Genomic DNA, 17,693 nt, shown 5'->3' on the forward strand with positions numbered 1-17,693 from the left:
TACCTGCTGCATTAGGATCAACAGAAAAATACTGCATGATCTAATATAATGATATTTCATATCAATCCACGGTTCCTAAAGGGCTAACATCCCTGACTTGTTTTTTAAAATACATGAATCCATTATCCAAGAACAGATCTTGGCTTAATTTTGTCATGTTAGAAGAGGAACAAGTCAATGACCTCAATAAGTAATATCAGAGGCTTCATGATTTGTATAACTGATAAGACTTTATCTTTAGAACAGAACAAGATCATCAATCTATAGCTTTCAAAACACAAATAACAATATTTTTACCCGATTTTTCTGTGCAAATTCATTAACTGAAGTTTGAAGTTTCTGGATCTCTTGTACATATGTAGCAACTTCTTGCGGTCCTTTAGCAAGTTCAGCATTTAACTTATTAATGGTAGCCTATGAGAGGGGGGGAATGAAAAAATAATAATTTATACTTTTAATTCAATAGGAATATATTCCCATAAAATAATTATAGAAATCCATAACAAAAATTTATGTGTCATGAAAAAAGTCAAAGTTCTTTAAATATATACTATGCAAAGTGCATATGGAAACATTGTTTTATATAAATTCTTCAAACATTACTAGTAAAAAAGAGGAAAGAATGTCACAGTTGTATCACAAAAGCATGATTCCTGCTTGGTTTCTGCTATCTGCAAGAAAAGCTACATAAATAAAGCAACTTTAACATTATGGCTAAGGATCAGTTACTTATATTCTTGCCAAATCCAGATCTGAAGTGAAGGGTTCCTTTCTCTATTTCAACTCAGATTGGCAGGAAAAATATAGTGGATGCCATCAGACAATATGTACCAGTAATTTTCCTGATCCTAGTAAGACATAATTCTGAAACATGTGTATAAAACATTTTATGACTCCTGTTAATATTATTTTTTTATAAAAGCAAGTCTCCTGTTCAGGGGTGAAATCTAAAATTTGTTACTACTGGTTCTGTGGGCATGGCTTGGTGGGGGTGGGGGTAATGTGACTGGGTGGGCGTGGCCAACTTTTTTTTTTTTTTTACTTTTAAAAGCATTTTTTCTACAACCTCTTCAGCCGAAGAGGTTGCAGGAAAAAATGCTTTTAGAAGTCTCTGCCGATCAGGCAACTCAGCTGGGATCGCCAGACGCTTTTAAAGGAATTTTTTTTTCTACAGTCTCTTTGGACGAAGAGGTTGTAGAAAAAATGCTTTTAAAAGCCTCTAATGATCCCAGCTGAGCCACGTGATCATCAGAGGCTTTTGTTTTACTTTTAAAAGTATTTTTTCAGCTGAAGAGGTTGTAGAAAAAATGCTTTTAAAAGAAAAAAAACAGCCTCTAGTGATCGCGCGGCTCAGCTGGGCATGGTGGGGAGGGGGGCGCAGGGATTTTTGCTACCGGTTCTCCAAACCACCCACCGCCATCGCTACTGGATCGGGCGATCCGGTCCGAACCGGGAGGATTTCACCCCTGGTCCTCTCTTAAAGGACTTTCAGGGTCTCTTCCATCTCTTGTTAATTGTATTCTGTTGTTCTTTCTATGATCATGTGTATCCATCCCATCTGGAATGGGGTAGGATCTCCTGCCATGGGTCCAATGTTCCTTTCAACCTTACTATTCTACATTATATGTTTTAGACAAAGAAAAGTCTCATTTTAAATTTGAAAGCTAAAATTGTAGTTTTGTTCCACAAAAAGAAAGGAAGATATTAATAATGAATACATAAATAGAAATGTTTGTGTATATAAACAGAGTGGATAAACATATAAACAGAGATATCTATACATGTTTGTACATGCCAACACCTGGTGAAAAACAATTATATTGTACTTCTTAATGGTAATAAAGGATTTCCTTGTATTTGGTATAAACTATTCTTATTATTTTGTACATCTTATTATTTTAGATATTGTCATAGAATAAACTCACTAGGACCTAAGCACTAGAACCTACTGTTCTTTCCATCATCCATATCTTTAAATATTACTTTTTCATGAGTTTTGAAAATAAGGCTTGGAGAAACAAGTAAGGGCTTTTAAAGCACTTTCTTGTGCAGAAAGTGATATATGTGGGTGAATGTAGCACTTATTAAAACTTCAGTTTTGTAAGATATGTGAATGAAAACAGAAAAAAGAATTCCTGTATACCCTTTAGAAATCTAATGGTAGGTAGGCAACAATTTATAGTTGTTCTGAGTGCTTAAATAAAATAAATATATTAAAGTAAAGCTAGTATGTTGGAACATAACATAGCTTTATATGCTATATCATAACATGAACATAACTTTATTTTAAAAGTGAATACTATACTTGGGATTTAATTGCAGGACAGATTTCAGGGTGAATGATGTGTAGTAGAAGGAGATAACGAGGGGAAAATATTATCAGTATGTACCGTGTTTCCCCCAAAATAAGACAGGGTCTTATTTTCTTTTGACCCCCAAAATATGGACTTGGCCTTATTATCGAGGGGGTCTTATTATTTTTCAGGTGCAGGAGGCCCCTAAAAGTCGGCCCACTTCCAGGGGGACTGATGCCGGAGCGCCGACCAGCTGCTTTGCTGGTGCTGCTCAGGCCGCTGCCTCCAGCAATCGTGGCAGCTTTTAATTTGTTTCCCATGCAAACAGCATGAGGTGAGGAGGCGAGGCGGGGGGGAACAGTGGGGGAACATGCCCCACGCATACCTGTCATCCACCTGGAATGGCCTCGCGGAGGATGCTCCCACCAACTGTAGCTTGCGTGCCCCTTCTCTTAGTGGCGGCCGCAAAAAGCGGCCGCTAACAAACTCTTCCCAGCCTTAGCCCTGTTGACCTGGGGGGGGGGGGTACTGGCACCAGAACTCCGAGAAGTGGCTGGTGTGGGCTGTCTATGCAGCCATGAAGTGGGATTGGCGTGGCCGGTTCTTGCCCGCAGCATTACCAGCGAGGATCAGGTCAGAGCCGCTGCCACCCGAGATCAGCAGCCCAGATTCGGTTAGTCGGACGCACCGCTGCCACTCGGGAGAAGAGAGAGGGGAGGCACTGCGAGAGAGCCCATTTCTGACGTTCTTCTCCTGGGCAGCAGCAGCATGTTCAGCTCCCCGAATCAGGCTTGCCGATCTCAGCCCGCGAGGGGGAGTGGCAGGTGGGGAGGAATGGGGAGGCAGAGAAGCGAGAATTCTGCCACTCGGCCAAACCCCAAATCTCCTGTTTGCCCTGCAGGCTCTTCAAGAGGAAGGCGATCGAGCCAGTCCGTGGCTTTTGCAATCCAAGCCAGCGCTTCTTCTCCTGCTCCCCTTTCCTCCTCCCCCAACTCCTCACCTCATGCTGCACATGCAAATAAGTATTTGGGGGGGGACTTATTTTGGGGGGGGGCTTATTATAGCACGTGCGCTTGAAAGCCCAATTGGGCTTATTATCAGGACATGTCTTATTTTCGGGGAAACACAGTAGATTCATTTGAATTACATAAACCCCAATGAACTGCTGTACAATAATGAAAAAGTGACAGTAAGAAAAAACAAAGGAAGTTTTAGAGTTTGAGTTTTCTCTAAATCTGACAGAGTTCTCATTATAAGATGCAAAGTGAATTCCTTTACAAAAATTCACAATTCAATTGTGCCTGACCACAATTTCAAATATTAAAGACTCAATAAAATATAAGAGACTACATCTTTGTGGCTTATTGATTTATATGCAATGAGCTTACCAAAGACTGGGTCACAAAACTCCATTTCTTCTTTTATTAAGGGAGAATGAGCCTAAAAGGACATGTAACGACCAGGCTCTCATGGGCTATGTTTCCTAAACTACTGTCCTTCAGGCATGTTCATCTGCAACTTCTGTAAAGCTAGTTGGGAAATACAATCTCTTGCCATGAAAGCAGTATTTTGGAGAAAACTGATATGCACTTTTGGATCAGTCTTCTTTTTCTGATTTTCTGGAACTACATTTATCCAGCATTTTTGCAAAATTTACTTACTATTCCTTTCAGCCCTAAAAAGAGTCCTCATGTGGTTCATGAAACCACTTAACAAATAATAAAACAATTAAATCCCAAAAGAGTAGATCAGAATGTTTTGTTGCAAATTCATTAAGAACAGACAAAATACAGATACTGATACCAATCACATAAAATCACTGGAAATCTGGCTAGTTTAATTGTGAGAATAGTTTGTAAAATAAGCGCAAAAAAAGGATTGGTGGCTTGTAAATACATGCACAAATTAGTTCCTATCTGGTTTGTTATTTGTTTGTAGTTACCTTTGAAAAGAGGTGTAAAGGTTAGAGTATTACCTCAAATTTAAAGACCTCCACAGAAAGCAGCCAAAAAAAATGATGGGTAAATGAAAAAGAAAACAATGATAAATGTTATTTCAACATTAGACAGAATGTTCAATGGATCACTTAAATCAGTAGCGTGATGCTGATAAAACATGCACATTTAATTGGGACAGACGTCAGTGATTTTAAAGCCAATTTAGACAAAATCACAATTCTCAGCAGATTCTATATAAAAGCTGTATGATCAAAAGAAGAAAAATATACAAGTGTTGATTTGCATTTTCAATCAGAAAATATTTGTCTTTGTGAATGACTAAACCTGGAATCAGAGGTAGAAGGGGTTTTTCCATCCTCTGCCTACCACAGGAATACAAATTATAGCATCTCCTAGAGAAGGCTGCCTAGCTTCTACTTGTACAAATCCAGCAACGAGAAACCCAAACTTTGGTTTCAACTGCCTAATTACTCTTATTGTTAATGTGTTTTTCCCCTGACAGTTAATCAGTTATCCTGCCTGCTGACTTAAATCCAATATTTCATGTTCTATACTCTGCACTGATGTCAAAATGATCTTGGCACCCTTCTGCATGAAGAACGCTATTACATTCCCCATTCTCAGACTTTTCAAAGCGAAATATGCCCATCTCTTTCATCTATCGTCATAGGACTTAGTTTCTCATCCACTGGACTAGTTCCTTAGCTGCACTAATTGAAAGAAACACTTCTTTCAAGTAAATCACTTGCTTTCGTAGATCTTCTCTTTGTAAGGGCTGGAGACAGAACACTTGCTAACAAAGACTGTATAGATCAGCTATCTCAGCCCACAACCGTCTCCCCTCAGGTGTCATTTTTTTTCATGTGAAGCAAACTAACGCTCAGCCTGGGCAGATTTTTTCAGCTCCTAAATCTGAGAACTCAGACTAATCCTTAATGATTCCAATGATGCAGAATATGTCCGATTTCTATTGCTTCCTGCAGATATTTTCATGCATGGACTTGTTCCTAGAGTTGCTTCTTCTGCCACTATTTATAGTAGTGCCATTTACTTTCTTCTGATGAATCTTCTTTCTTAGAATCTAAAAATTAGCTATCAGAGCTCCAATCCTCTAATTTTTTCATCAAGAACTTCTGGAGTTGCCACTTCTATGTTTCCATTTCCTCAGAGGTTTGGAAGCACACAATGTGTCTTAAACAGAGTTGAGAAGCAGTTAAGAACCACAAACCCAAATAAAGAGATTAATATTGCACTGACTGGGTCTACATGTTGCATTTAGAGAATTTCCAAAAGGGAGAAAGTGTTATCTTGCAGCAAAAAGAGTTGTATTGTACCACCAATAAATGACTATCAAATTTTTATAATACAGCTTTCTACTAATACAACCACATTAAATTATAAAATTATGGTTCATATTCAAATGTTTTGACTAAATTCATTACCTCTGCATTTGTATATTCTGCTCTCAAATGATTGCATTCATCTTTCAGTTTTTCAGATTCTTTCTCACATTCCAAAGTCATCTTATCCATCAATGTTTGAACTTGGACTAATTCCCTCTTTAGAACTGCAACATCTTCTACCCCGGGTCTTTGAAGCTTTAGAAAAGAGCAATATAAAAATCAGTATAACAAAGTTCAGAATGAAACTATATTTTCAACATGGTTTATAAAATTACAGTGCAAAACCAATTTTGTATGTTTATGTGTGGAAATATATTTTCCATATTCCATACTCCAGTCTTAAAGCTACTTAATTTCATAAAAGCTGTTATAGTATACTCAAATATAACTAAAATAATTCTATGCTGTAGTTCCAATATTTTTTCTTAGCCTTCTGCAATTTTAATAAATTTTCTTGAGCTTATTTTGTTAAAATACTATGGAGCTAAATCCACTTTAACTACTTAGAGACATTCAACATCAATATTTTCAACTGCTGATTAATTAATAATTAATGATTAATTAATCGTAGGGTTAGCAGACATTGAGAGTATAATAACTTTTGAAAACCGTAAGAGTTTTCAGCAAAGCACATGCTGAAAAATCCTTGAAGTAGTTGCATCTTTTCCTAAAATTCCATAGCTGCCACACAAACTAGTGAAAAGACAGACTGGATTTAAAAGTGTTCCCAATAGCTATTCTATGTGCCTGTTAGGGTGTCGTTTTCTAATTCTAATTCTGCAGTAACTACAGTGCCTTCACATTCCAGCAAACATTTGTTGTTTTTAAAAGTTACTGTAAACCCAGAATGTAGTAATGACTTTACAAATAAAAGGTTATATTTCAAACTAGGGATATAAAGCATGGGTAAAGGGTGCTTACTAATAGAACATTGAACAAGTCCCTCCCCAGCTACAGTCACATTCCAGCCATTAGCTAATTTGACCTTATTAGTACTTTTCTTCATGTTTAGAAACAGTTTTCTGTTTTTTATTATGGATTGAGAGGCACCGCTATCAATCACCCACCAATCATCTTTTATATTATTAGATGAACTGGTTGCTAAATTACACCCTTTCCTGGGTTTAGCAGAGTTTCTAGCAGACACTTTCTTATTTTTACAATATTTTGCAATGTGCCCCTTAGCCCCACATGCATAACAGCGTTTAACAATATTGACATTCTCATATACAGCTTCCACTTTTGGTTGCTGTTGCATCCTTAACTGGTCTCGTTCTTGCCTACGTTTGGCCTCATCCAGTAACCTACCAGTTATACTGGCCAATGTTAGTTCATCTCTAGACAATACTTCTAATGATGAAACAAAAGAGTCATAACTGTCATCCAACGATGAAAGAATAATATAAACTTGCTGCAGTTCAGTAAACACAAGGTCTTTCTCATGTAGCTCCTGGAAAAGCCCTGTCATGGAGTCCAGGTGAGCCATCATGTCTCCTCCTTTCTGAAGATGTAAGCGAAATAATTTCCGTGTCAGGTAGATATGGACACCCACAGAGTCACGAACGTAGAGCTTCTTTAGCTTTGTCCAACACCTCGCAGCAGACTCTTCGCCCCGGAAATGGACAAGTTGCTGGTCTCCCAGTGTCAGGCCAATGATGCATAAAGCACGCTCGTTGTCCCTGTGAAACTTCGCTATCTTTTTGGCATCTTCTTCGTCAGCAGCATTCAATGCAGTTATGTCCGGTGGATTATTAACCATGTCCCACAGTCCTTCTTTTCGCAAAAGTAGACAGCATTTTGTGGACCAGGTAACATAGTTTGTACCATCCAACCGGGTTATGGTAGAATAACTTGTACCTTGCTCAAAAGCCATCATCTTGACTACTACACCCACTGCCTGCACTTCTCACTTCCGCAAAAACAAATTAAAGAGCCCTGGAACGTTCTGGGCCCATAACCAATGTTAGGGTGTGTGTAAAAAGTATTTGTTGCTTGTGCAACGAGCAGAGCAGAAACACACAGGGAAGGAGATAAACGTGCAGCTTGTGTGAGAAAAATACTTTATATACAAGATAATAAGCAATCTCGGTGTAGGTAAAACAGTCCAAGGTCATAAACAGTAATATCAGTCCAGTAAGTATCTTCCCTTACCAAAGCAAACAGACTTTAGTAATTCTCGGTATACAGTACCATATAACAATCCAGTCTAACACCAATCAGCAGAAAGACGCAGGAAGCAACAGGAACAGGAACAATCAGGAACAAAGAACGCTTCTCTGCGCTGCTTATTTATGCACTGTAGCCTAATTACAGGGTTCAGCAAACCCTGATTACATGGCTCAGTTGTTTCTTAAAGAAACAGATATATTGCCTGACCAACAAGTTAGGAGTAAGCTACAAGCTGAACCTAACAGTGCCCATGAGCACATTATGAATCAAAGAGCTCCTTGTCCTTTGACTTGTGCACTAATGACAGTCTTACATAGAACAAAGGTCATAAATAATCCAGGACACTACCTGGATTATTGCAACACAAACTGGACTGTAAAGGAACTTTACATGAACTTTCCTTTAATGACTAATCAAAAATTCCCATTGATGCAAAAAAGCAGTAGTCCACTTTACAACTGTGCTGCAAACCCAGTTTGGTTACTAACAGGTTTCCAGGTTCAATTTAAAGTGCTGATTTAATCTAGAAAGTCTTACATGGACTAAGATTTCTTGCAATTAGAATTAACCTGTCCAAAACTTACAACAAAGGAAAAGTTACTTATAGTTAATCATTTACTCTTGTGAAGTTAGGAGCATTGAAGACGTGAGAAGATATTTGTTCCATTACTCTACAGCATCTACTATATGTTATGGAACATACACTTCTCCTGTATGTTTGACTTGCCCCAGTGGAAGCAACTGAAGGTAGATCTCTTCTGGAGGGATTTTTTAACTTCATTTTTCAGCTTAGTTAAAATGACGCTATCTTGTGGATTTTTTCCCCCCATTTTTATCTTATATGTTGATATGATCTTGATTGATTTTTTTATGCATAGTCCATATTTGACCGATTATGTATCATTAAGTTGATGTTGACTCTTAGCAATTACATATCTTATATACTGTGGACATTTTATCTTTTATTCTGGGTATTTAATATATATTTGTAATCCTGCCAAGAATTTTTAAATGTAAATTTCTACACAGTCCTTATATTTAATTTTATATTTTAAAATATTTTCATCAGTAGGAATGCACTTTGAAATTTATAAAATGTGCACAAATATAAATACAGCATAATTTATAAAACACATATTGCAAATTAACTCTAACAAAAGAACAGCAATAATTAAGAATGAGAATGGATAAATAATTGTCTAGTGACAGCAAGTTACTATTGCCATGATAACCAGGAAAAAGATGGCAATGAATGGAAAACAAAGGATATTTCAAATTAAAGTATTTATTTTTAGCTTGGGAAAGAGACATATGCATTATTGTAGCCTAGAAGATGATTCTTTATTTTGCACCAGAAATAGATCATTATAAAAATAAATAACTTGTTTTTTAAAGATCTGTAATTTAAATGATCAAGCTGTAGGAATAATCCCTTTCCAATTAGACAAGGCATGATAAAACATGACAAGAATTACCAGCTCTGTGTTTAAATCTTCACATACACCTTTTTGCTTCTGTAACTCTTGTGTCAAATTAGTCACTTTCTGTTCTGCAAGTTCTCGAAGGCTTGTTTCTTCATCATATTTGGCTTTAAGTTCTGTTGTAGAGAAAGATTTTTAAAAAGGCGTTCCTTCAATTTAAACAAGAAGACGACACTATATTGTGCAATAAGTATGGACAACTTACCCACAATCTCAGTGGCCAGTTGTGCTGCTTTCTGTTCAAATAAGTCTTTCATTTGTTTGATATTAAATTTTTCTACTTGACTGTCTTCTAACTGCTGTTCTAAAGATTCCAATTCTAAAATAAAAAGTATGATTACTAAGTGAAACTAAAATAATATTTTATAAAAACAAATATAGACAAAAGTATTTTATAAAAACAAACATAGACAAAAGTTTCTCTTTTTTAACCAAGATTTCTTGAATTCTGTCCTGCCTCCTTTATTTGTCACTACTTAGAGCCCATCCTAATTTTGATGGTATATAGTAAGGAAAAGGAAACAAATTAGCAAAACAATCAAATGATAATAATCAAAGCCAAAATTGGCATCCTTGATCGATTGAATGAGGTCAAAACTTCGCTGAAATAAAACAGATTTAACTAATTTCCAGAATGACAGCAAAATGAAGACTGCACATATGGTACTTTCGAGGGGGGACTATTCCACAAAATGGGGAATATATAGAAGACCTATCATCTCATCCACACCTCATGTCTCTCATGAAGCGGAGGACTCTCAAGAAGCCTTCTCAAAACCAGGCAATCTGGCAAGATATTAGCTGTTATATCTTTCTGTAGGGCTTTAAAGGAAATGACCAGAGCTGTGCGACCCTGGGTCAATCATTCTTTCTCAGCCATAATCAGTATCAGGCTCTGCAGCAAGCCAACTGAGAAAAAAAATAAAAGCCTTGTCATATCATGCATTGAAAGCTTTGTTGTATGAACTAACAAGCACAGCACAAAAACAACTGGACCCTGCAGTCAAAAAGGATAAACACTAAGAAAAACAACTATATATAAATTATGATGCACCAACTATTTTACAGTTATTTGATCTGATAAAAATAGCAATTGTGATTCTAGTACTCAGTAAACGGGACACTGAAATCCTTATTTTTAACAACATCAATTAAAACAGAAATAACTTCTACAACAGATAAGCAGTAAGATCAAGTTTGTTCAATAAAAAGATTATTCTTACAGAATTACTATATTAATTAATACATGAAAAAAGAATCTTCAATATTTTAAATTATTTAAAGTATTTACAATCAGTCAATAAATTATTTTATGGATAAACAGGTTTAATGAGAGATATTGATCAGTAAATCACTTTTCTGGACAATTATGTTTCATGAGATTGTTTTTTTTTTTAAGTTTGTCACCTGTAGAGGCAGCAGTTGCCAGACCATCAGGTTTGGATTCCTAAAGAAAGAAGGAAGGCAGGAAGGAAGGAAGAGAAAGAGAGAGCGAAATAGGGAGAGGGGGGAAGGAGGGAGGGAGGAAAGAAAGAAAGAAAGAGAGAGAGAGAGAGAGAGAGAGAGAGAGAGAGAGAGAGAGAGAGAGAGAGAGAGAGAGAAAGAAAGAAAGAAAGAAAGAAAGAAAGAAAGAAAGAAAGAAAGAAAGAAAGAAAGAAAGAAAGAAAGTTATGAGTGCACTTTGTGTTACAAGTTTCTAACCATTTGCATAATTACTGTAGAAAATAAAAATATAAGGATCTTAAACCAAGTTTTATGATTGAGAATTCCTATACTTGAGCACATCATTAAGAGTGATAGATCCTCTATTAACTAACATTACTATAAGGATCCATCATGTGTTGGAAGCTATAATTCACAATGCTGCTGTTTCAGACTGAATCCATTAAAATAAATGAAAACGTGTAATAAATCACATCTAGGAATGAATTACAAGTGTTTTTCCCATCAAACAATTTTCATTATGACATCCCAATGGGAGCTTACATTAACAAATCTGTTTTTAAATTATTATTTTTTAAAAAATCCTCCTTTCACTGTATTAGCAATTAATAGAAAGAAGCTAAAAGGTAAAGATAAAGATTTCCCCTGTCCAGTTGTGTCTGACTTTAGGGGGCAGTGCTCATCCCTGCTTTTTAGTCAAGGGAGCCAACATTGTTCGAAGACATTTCTGTGATCATATGGCCAGCATGATATATGCCAAGGCACACAGAACGCTGTTACCTTCCCACTAAAGTGGTATCCATTTATCTACTCACATTTGCATGCTTTTGAACTGTTAGGTGGGCAGGAGCTGGGGCAAGTAACGGGAGCTCACCCCGTCACACAGCACTCAGGTCTCAAACCTGGGCTGTCAGCTTTCCAGCTGACAAGCTCAGCGTCTTCAACCACTGAGCCATCACGCCCCCTTACAAAGAAGATTAGCACAATTAGAACTAAGTCAGGCCACGTGCCTTACAAAATAGGTAATAATCTTCATTTCATGGTTGATTAAAAATGGCTTGTGGAAAGCTTGCTTCAAATATTTTAAAATAATTACTTGCTGCTTCTGCCCATGAACTTTTTCTAATTCTTTCTTCAGCTCTTCAGAATACCATCGTTCTTCCTGTAGAAAGACAGTTAAAAGAACAATATGAACTTGGGACTTCAATAACACTCTGATCTGCTTTGTAAATTGAAATAAAAAGCTGAATATACTCTCCCAACCTTAAGCGAAGCTTGCAGGTCTTGAAGTTCTTGCCTCAATAAAGTCATGTCATCACTGAATATAATCCATATTAAAAAGAAGGAAATATATATATTTAAATGTCTTAAAAATCACTGCAATTAATTTCAATTTATTTCTGTTAAATAATATATTTAAACATATTTTGATTAATTTTTAAAAATAAAATAAATTGTCCTCATATTAATCACCAAACATTAAAATAATTGAGAAATGTAGCACAATTTTAAGCATGCTCCTGGAGAGATAAATCACTATGACTATAATGAAACTTATTTCTTAATTAAATAAGACTTCGCCTTAGATCTATGGATTCATTCTTTCTTTTTATATTCCCACTCTTTTAATTTCAATTCAATTAATTTAATGAAATTAATATGTTGGTAGCATCAAAACATTTAAAGCATTTTCATTTCTATAAATTAAAGCATAATTCTGAGGCCTAGCAAAACAAAAAAGGTTTAACTGTCTTCATGAGACAAATCTAAGGTAAATCTAAACCAAGATACTATTCAATCCACCATATAGTTTAAAAATAAAAGCTTTTAGTATTAGCAACCTTCTTTTCATTGAATGTATTTTTCTACTATAAAGTAACATATTTCACAATATCATCTAATATTCAAATTAACTGGTGATTAAAATGCAGTTACAATAAATTACTATTTAATATATAATAAAAAGAAATAAACCAGTATTTAGAAGCACCTTTTGGGGGTCATGTTAGATTCTCCTGCATGACTTGTATCAATACCAGAATCATGAACTGCTTCATAGTGTTTAAAAAGTTCTTCAGCTGATCCATGAGATTTCATACAAAGAGGACAAATAAATCCCTGAAACATGAAGCACAAAAAATTGTAACAATATTCATATTTATTGTTGGCTCTTTTATATGTTAACAGGTAATCAGAAAACTATATATCAATCTAATTTAGTGGAATGAAAATGAATGCTACCATACTAATTTTATAGAAGGAATTGTGATTACATTTTCTTTAGAGAAGCTTTAAATGCTATTTCATTTTCTAATGTAATTAATTACAACAAATGCCAGTATTGGGTTTGAACTACTAACAAAATGGCTTGATTTCCATGTACAATAATAAAGAATTCTAACACATTCTGTCAAAATGGGAAAACTTTCTGGTGTACATGGCCTGATCGTTTAGTACATACAAAATCATTCATTTTGTATGTAACAGCAAAGTTACATATAAAATGGCTCTCTTAAACCAGAATTATAATTTAGATTAGATTTTGAATTTCATTTACAACTCTAGCTTGAAGACAGAGTAAATAAAATATTAATCACTGTACATGATATTAAACAACTTCTAGAATACCTTGTCATTCCCTCCATCAAGTGGGTGGACAGTGTTCATCAACTCATTCAAGTGTTACCATTCAACTCAATGGCAAATATGTCACACTTAAATATTTTGGAACATTTATGTTTACATACTGTAGTGTGTGTGTCACTACAGTGTGTGTGTGTGTGTGTGTGTGTGTGTGTGTGTGTGTGTTTATATGTGTGTATGTATGTTATTTGATGATATGCAAACAATAGTACAAAAGTTCACTTAGTGACCATTCAAAGTTACAATAGCACTGAAAAAAGTGACTTAAAACCGTTTTTCACACTTATGACCATTGCAGCATCCCCATGGTCATGTGATCAAAATTCAGACACTTGGCAACTGACTCATATTTATGATGATTACAATGTCCCAGTGTCATGTGATCCCATTTTGCTGACAAGCAAAGTCAATAAGGAATCCAGATTAATTTAACAACCATGTTACTAACTTAACAACTGTAGTGATTCACTTAACAACTATGGCAAGAAAAGTTGTAAAATGGGGCAACAGTCACTTAACAAATGTTTTGTTTAGCAACAGAAATTTGAAGCTCAATTGTGATCATAAGTTGGCGACTACCTGTATATGAGCTTATAAGATAGCATCTCAATTATAGATCCTAACCCAAATAGCATACTTGGAATAAAAGCATACTTGAGCTATTGCCGCATTTGTGGCATATGAGCCAAAATATGTCAAACTGATCAATATTGTCCTGACCATTATCAGAGGATGCTGCAGGTAAAGCATGTACCATAAAGGCTAGTAACCTAGCATATAGTACACATTTCTATCTTATTAACAAACATTATATAAAAGCCTTACCCAAAGCTGTGAATGGTTAGTAGATGTCAATATCTATTACTATTTGGTATTACTTGGCATGCAGAGGATTGCAACTTATGTAAAAGAATGTAAAAGAAATAATGGTAAAAGTTATGCATTAATGAATGATATGAGTAACTGATGTACTAAAAAAAGATGTACTAAATCTATGCGCTGTTTCAAACCATTATGACACTAGACTGTTTTCACTACATAAAATGAAAAAATAAAATAAAATAAAATAAAATAATAAAATAAAATAATAAAATAAAATAAAATAAAATAAAATAAAATAAAATAAAATAAAATAAAATAAAATAAAATAAAATAAAATAAAATAAAATAATATAATCTTGGCACAAAGCGCAGATTTAACTGGGGCTAAAAAGAATGGGGATAATTGATGTGGCGATACTAGGAAATAATAGAATAGCAGGCAAATAAAATTGAGAAAAATCACAAATATCAAGATTTGAAAATAAAAATGGAAAGTTTATGGCATAAACCAGCCATAATGGCTCCCACTGGATGTCATACCAAACATATTGCACAGCACTTAGAATGGCAAAAATTTTATCTGTCATTAACAAATGGGTGCGCTGATTAGATCCACACAAAAGCTATGCTGGTTCATTAGATTATCCTAGGTTCTTGGACAGAACTCGATGTATACGAAGACACAAACACCAGCTAAAGAACTGGCAACTGTGATTTCACATTTTTGTGTATATAATAATATAATATAGCAGTAAAATAAGTATCAGCCTTACCTTATTGACTCTGAAAGAAATTGTGAAAGGGTCTCCAAAAAGAGCCTTTACAACAGTGGTCCAAACCTTTCCAGTTTGGTGGCCCAGCGAGGGGGAGGGAGAGGGGATGGTTTCGTACAAGCGGTATGGGGTTGGAGATTCCTGCTTTATAAGTTTGCAGAGTGCCCCAAAAATTCAATTATTCTCTCCTTGAAGGTTAAGCCAGTTCATAGAAATGATGCTCTAAACCAGATCTGGCCTGCGAGGTGCTTAGATCTGGCCCATGGGGCCGCCCTGGAAACGGCAAAGGACTGGCCCGCAGTGACCCTGCCAGCAAAAATGGACCTCGTGAGGGATCCGTTTTCACTGGCAGAGGAATGCAGGACGCTGTCACAGCTGAAAACAGAGCTTGGGAGCACATTTTCGCTAGCAGAGTGCTTGGGCCACCACAGGCGCCCCTGACACAAGTGATGTCGAGCTGGCCACGCCCACCCTGGCCCACACACTCCAGCCCCACAAGGTCAAACACAACCCTGATGTGGCCCTCAATGAAATCGAGCTGCTCTACACTCTCTGACAACTGAAATTCACAACTAAAGCTATAATCCTATATACTCTTATAGGGAATAATGAGCTAAACAGTATCAAACTTTACACTCTACAGTAAAGTAATGAATGATTAATTAATATAGCTACTCTACTAGCCTCTGTTTTTCTAATGTATTTATTAAAAAATGAAGCAGAAATAGTCAAATAAAGTATTTAATGCTAAATACTGGATCTTTTACCATATAATAAAGAGCATCAGGTATGATTTTATATAGTTCTACCTTGCACAGAAGTAAAATCAAGCTATATTTTTTCTAAAGAATCTGCTTATATTTTTTCAAAGAATTTTTTTTTCAAATGAACCAATCCAAGGTATATGATAAACAGGACTATTACATAAACGTTAATAATGTGTGAAGTTAAGTACTTAAAGTACTTAACTTCAATATTTCCACATTTAGCAATGAACTAATCTTTTAAGAGAAAGGATATACATTTTATTTTTTATAAAGATTGCAACTCAATCTGGCACATGACTAAATAATCTTATCAACTACATCATAATTACATTTGAAATATGAAAATCTGTTTAACTGATCTCCCCATCAATTTATTTTTATTAACAGAAACAGAAGACTACAAAGAGGGACACATAAAGCAATCTTCAAGAGAAATAATCGGCTCAAATATAGTGAGAGAGTTTTTGTTTTTGTTTTTGTAGCATGATTAAAAAGTAATACAGAATTAAGTTCCTCTCCATTCAGTAAAGTTTATTTCGTATCATTTAATTTTGGAGATTTGTACCTTCAATACAATTCAAAAAAATTTAAAACCTTCAATATATAAAGGCAACCAATATAAACTATAACATTTATATTTATTAATTATACTTCATTTTAATGCTTAAAGGAAATGTTTCCATATGTAACTTTGTCAATTAGCAATATCTCTACCCTCAACTCAAATATCTCAAGCAAAGCTTGACTTTATGTACTAACCTAATACCGGTATATAAATATACTATATATAGTATTACATATAGCAGAATTTTGCGACTATTCCAGCTGTTTTTATTCTAAAAATGTATTGTTTTAAACAATTTCACACAAATTTGGAATGCTATTTGCAAAAAAGAAATAAATTTTATATATTATACAAACTATTGCTCATACTACAGATATTCAAAAACGTAAGTGCAAATAAGTCAGAAGAAAATCATTATATCAAGCTGAGTTTTATATAAACAAAATAATAAATTATATTCTATTTTTAAAGGCCAACTTTTCAAACTACATCCATTCCACATAATACAGCAATGAACAAGAAAGAATACAAGATGCTAACAGTCTATACACAATTTAGCATTCACTCTCTTATGACAGAGAAAACTATAACCTTATATGTTCCTATCATAGATACTTTTCATAAAAGCTAAACTTAAAATCAAGGTCCCAGTCAGGAGGAGGTATCAAATGGGGAATTAGCATGGATACACAAGATATACAGATATACAAGAGAGCAAGGTCTGACCTCCCAAATGTCTCTGAGCCTTTATCTAGTCTTTCCCAGGCCAAAATGGGAAGAATCCTATGAAATTGGTACAGAAAATAAAGTAGCTAGTTTGAACTCTATGCATCTGGGTATGATGGTACATGCCTGACACAAGCAACCGGAAAGGAGCAGCATCCCAGAACCAAATAAATTCCATAGCAGTGCAAGGCAGTTCATGAAATGTCTGTCTTCTTTTTTGCCTATCCCAATATTTTCATTGTGGCACTATTCAAACATTATTAAGTGCTGTTGTCCTTTTTATACACACTGGACAGGAGAAGCTTCCTGAAACAGTTGTTTTAAGTAATAATTTAAAATGGTAAGTAAACTAAATATAGTAGATATATTTTATAATGAGTACCACCATTTAAAATACCGTATTTTCCGGCGTATAAGACGACTTTTTAACCCAGGAAAATCATCTCAAAAGTCGGGGGTCGTCTTATACGCCGGGTACCCGAATCTGAGTTGCTGGCGCTGACCGATGACACTTTGGGAGCGCCGGCAACATTGAGGGGAAGCTGTACTCCGAATTAGTTCCAACCTACAAGAGGTGCCAGGCAGTGCGGGGCCCACGAGAAAGGAACGCGTCCCCACTCTACCCCGGAATTCGGATCACCTTCCTTCC

The 17,693-nt window shown here is 35.4% G+C and overlaps 1 protein-coding gene across 3 annotated transcripts in view; it reads right to left on the bottom strand.

Annotated features, from left to right (window-relative positions):
• Positions 1-17,693, bottom strand: part of EEA1 (early endosome antigen 1) — a 58,183-nt gene that overhangs the window by 27,540 nt on the left and 12,950 nt on the right. For all 3 annotated transcript variants that reach the window (XM_070947958.1, XM_070947957.1, XM_070947956.1), the window contains exons 3-10: positions 12,739-12,866; positions 12,012-12,066; positions 11,845-11,910; positions 10,713-10,752; positions 9,511-9,624; positions 9,300-9,421; positions 5,695-5,850; positions 298-414 (exon numbers count right to left, since the gene is read on the bottom strand). In XM_070947958.1, coding sequence (XP_070804059.1) covers positions 298-414; positions 5,695-5,850; positions 9,300-9,421; positions 9,511-9,624; positions 10,713-10,752; positions 11,845-11,910; positions 12,012-12,066; positions 12,739-12,866 — 798 coding nt within the window. The remainder of the gene's footprint in view (positions 1-297; positions 415-5,694; positions 5,851-9,299; positions 9,422-9,510; positions 9,625-10,712; positions 10,753-11,844; positions 11,911-12,011; positions 12,067-12,738; positions 12,867-17,693) is intronic.

Source organism: Pituophis catenifer, unplaced genomic scaffold (assembly GCF_029215685.1).
Source record: "Pituophis catenifer annectens isolate HBS135680 unplaced genomic scaffold, rPitCat1.0.hap2 SCAF_7, whole genome shotgun sequence".
NCBI classification, from domain to species: domain Eukaryota; kingdom Metazoa; phylum Chordata; class Lepidosauria; order Squamata; family Colubridae; genus Pituophis; species Pituophis catenifer.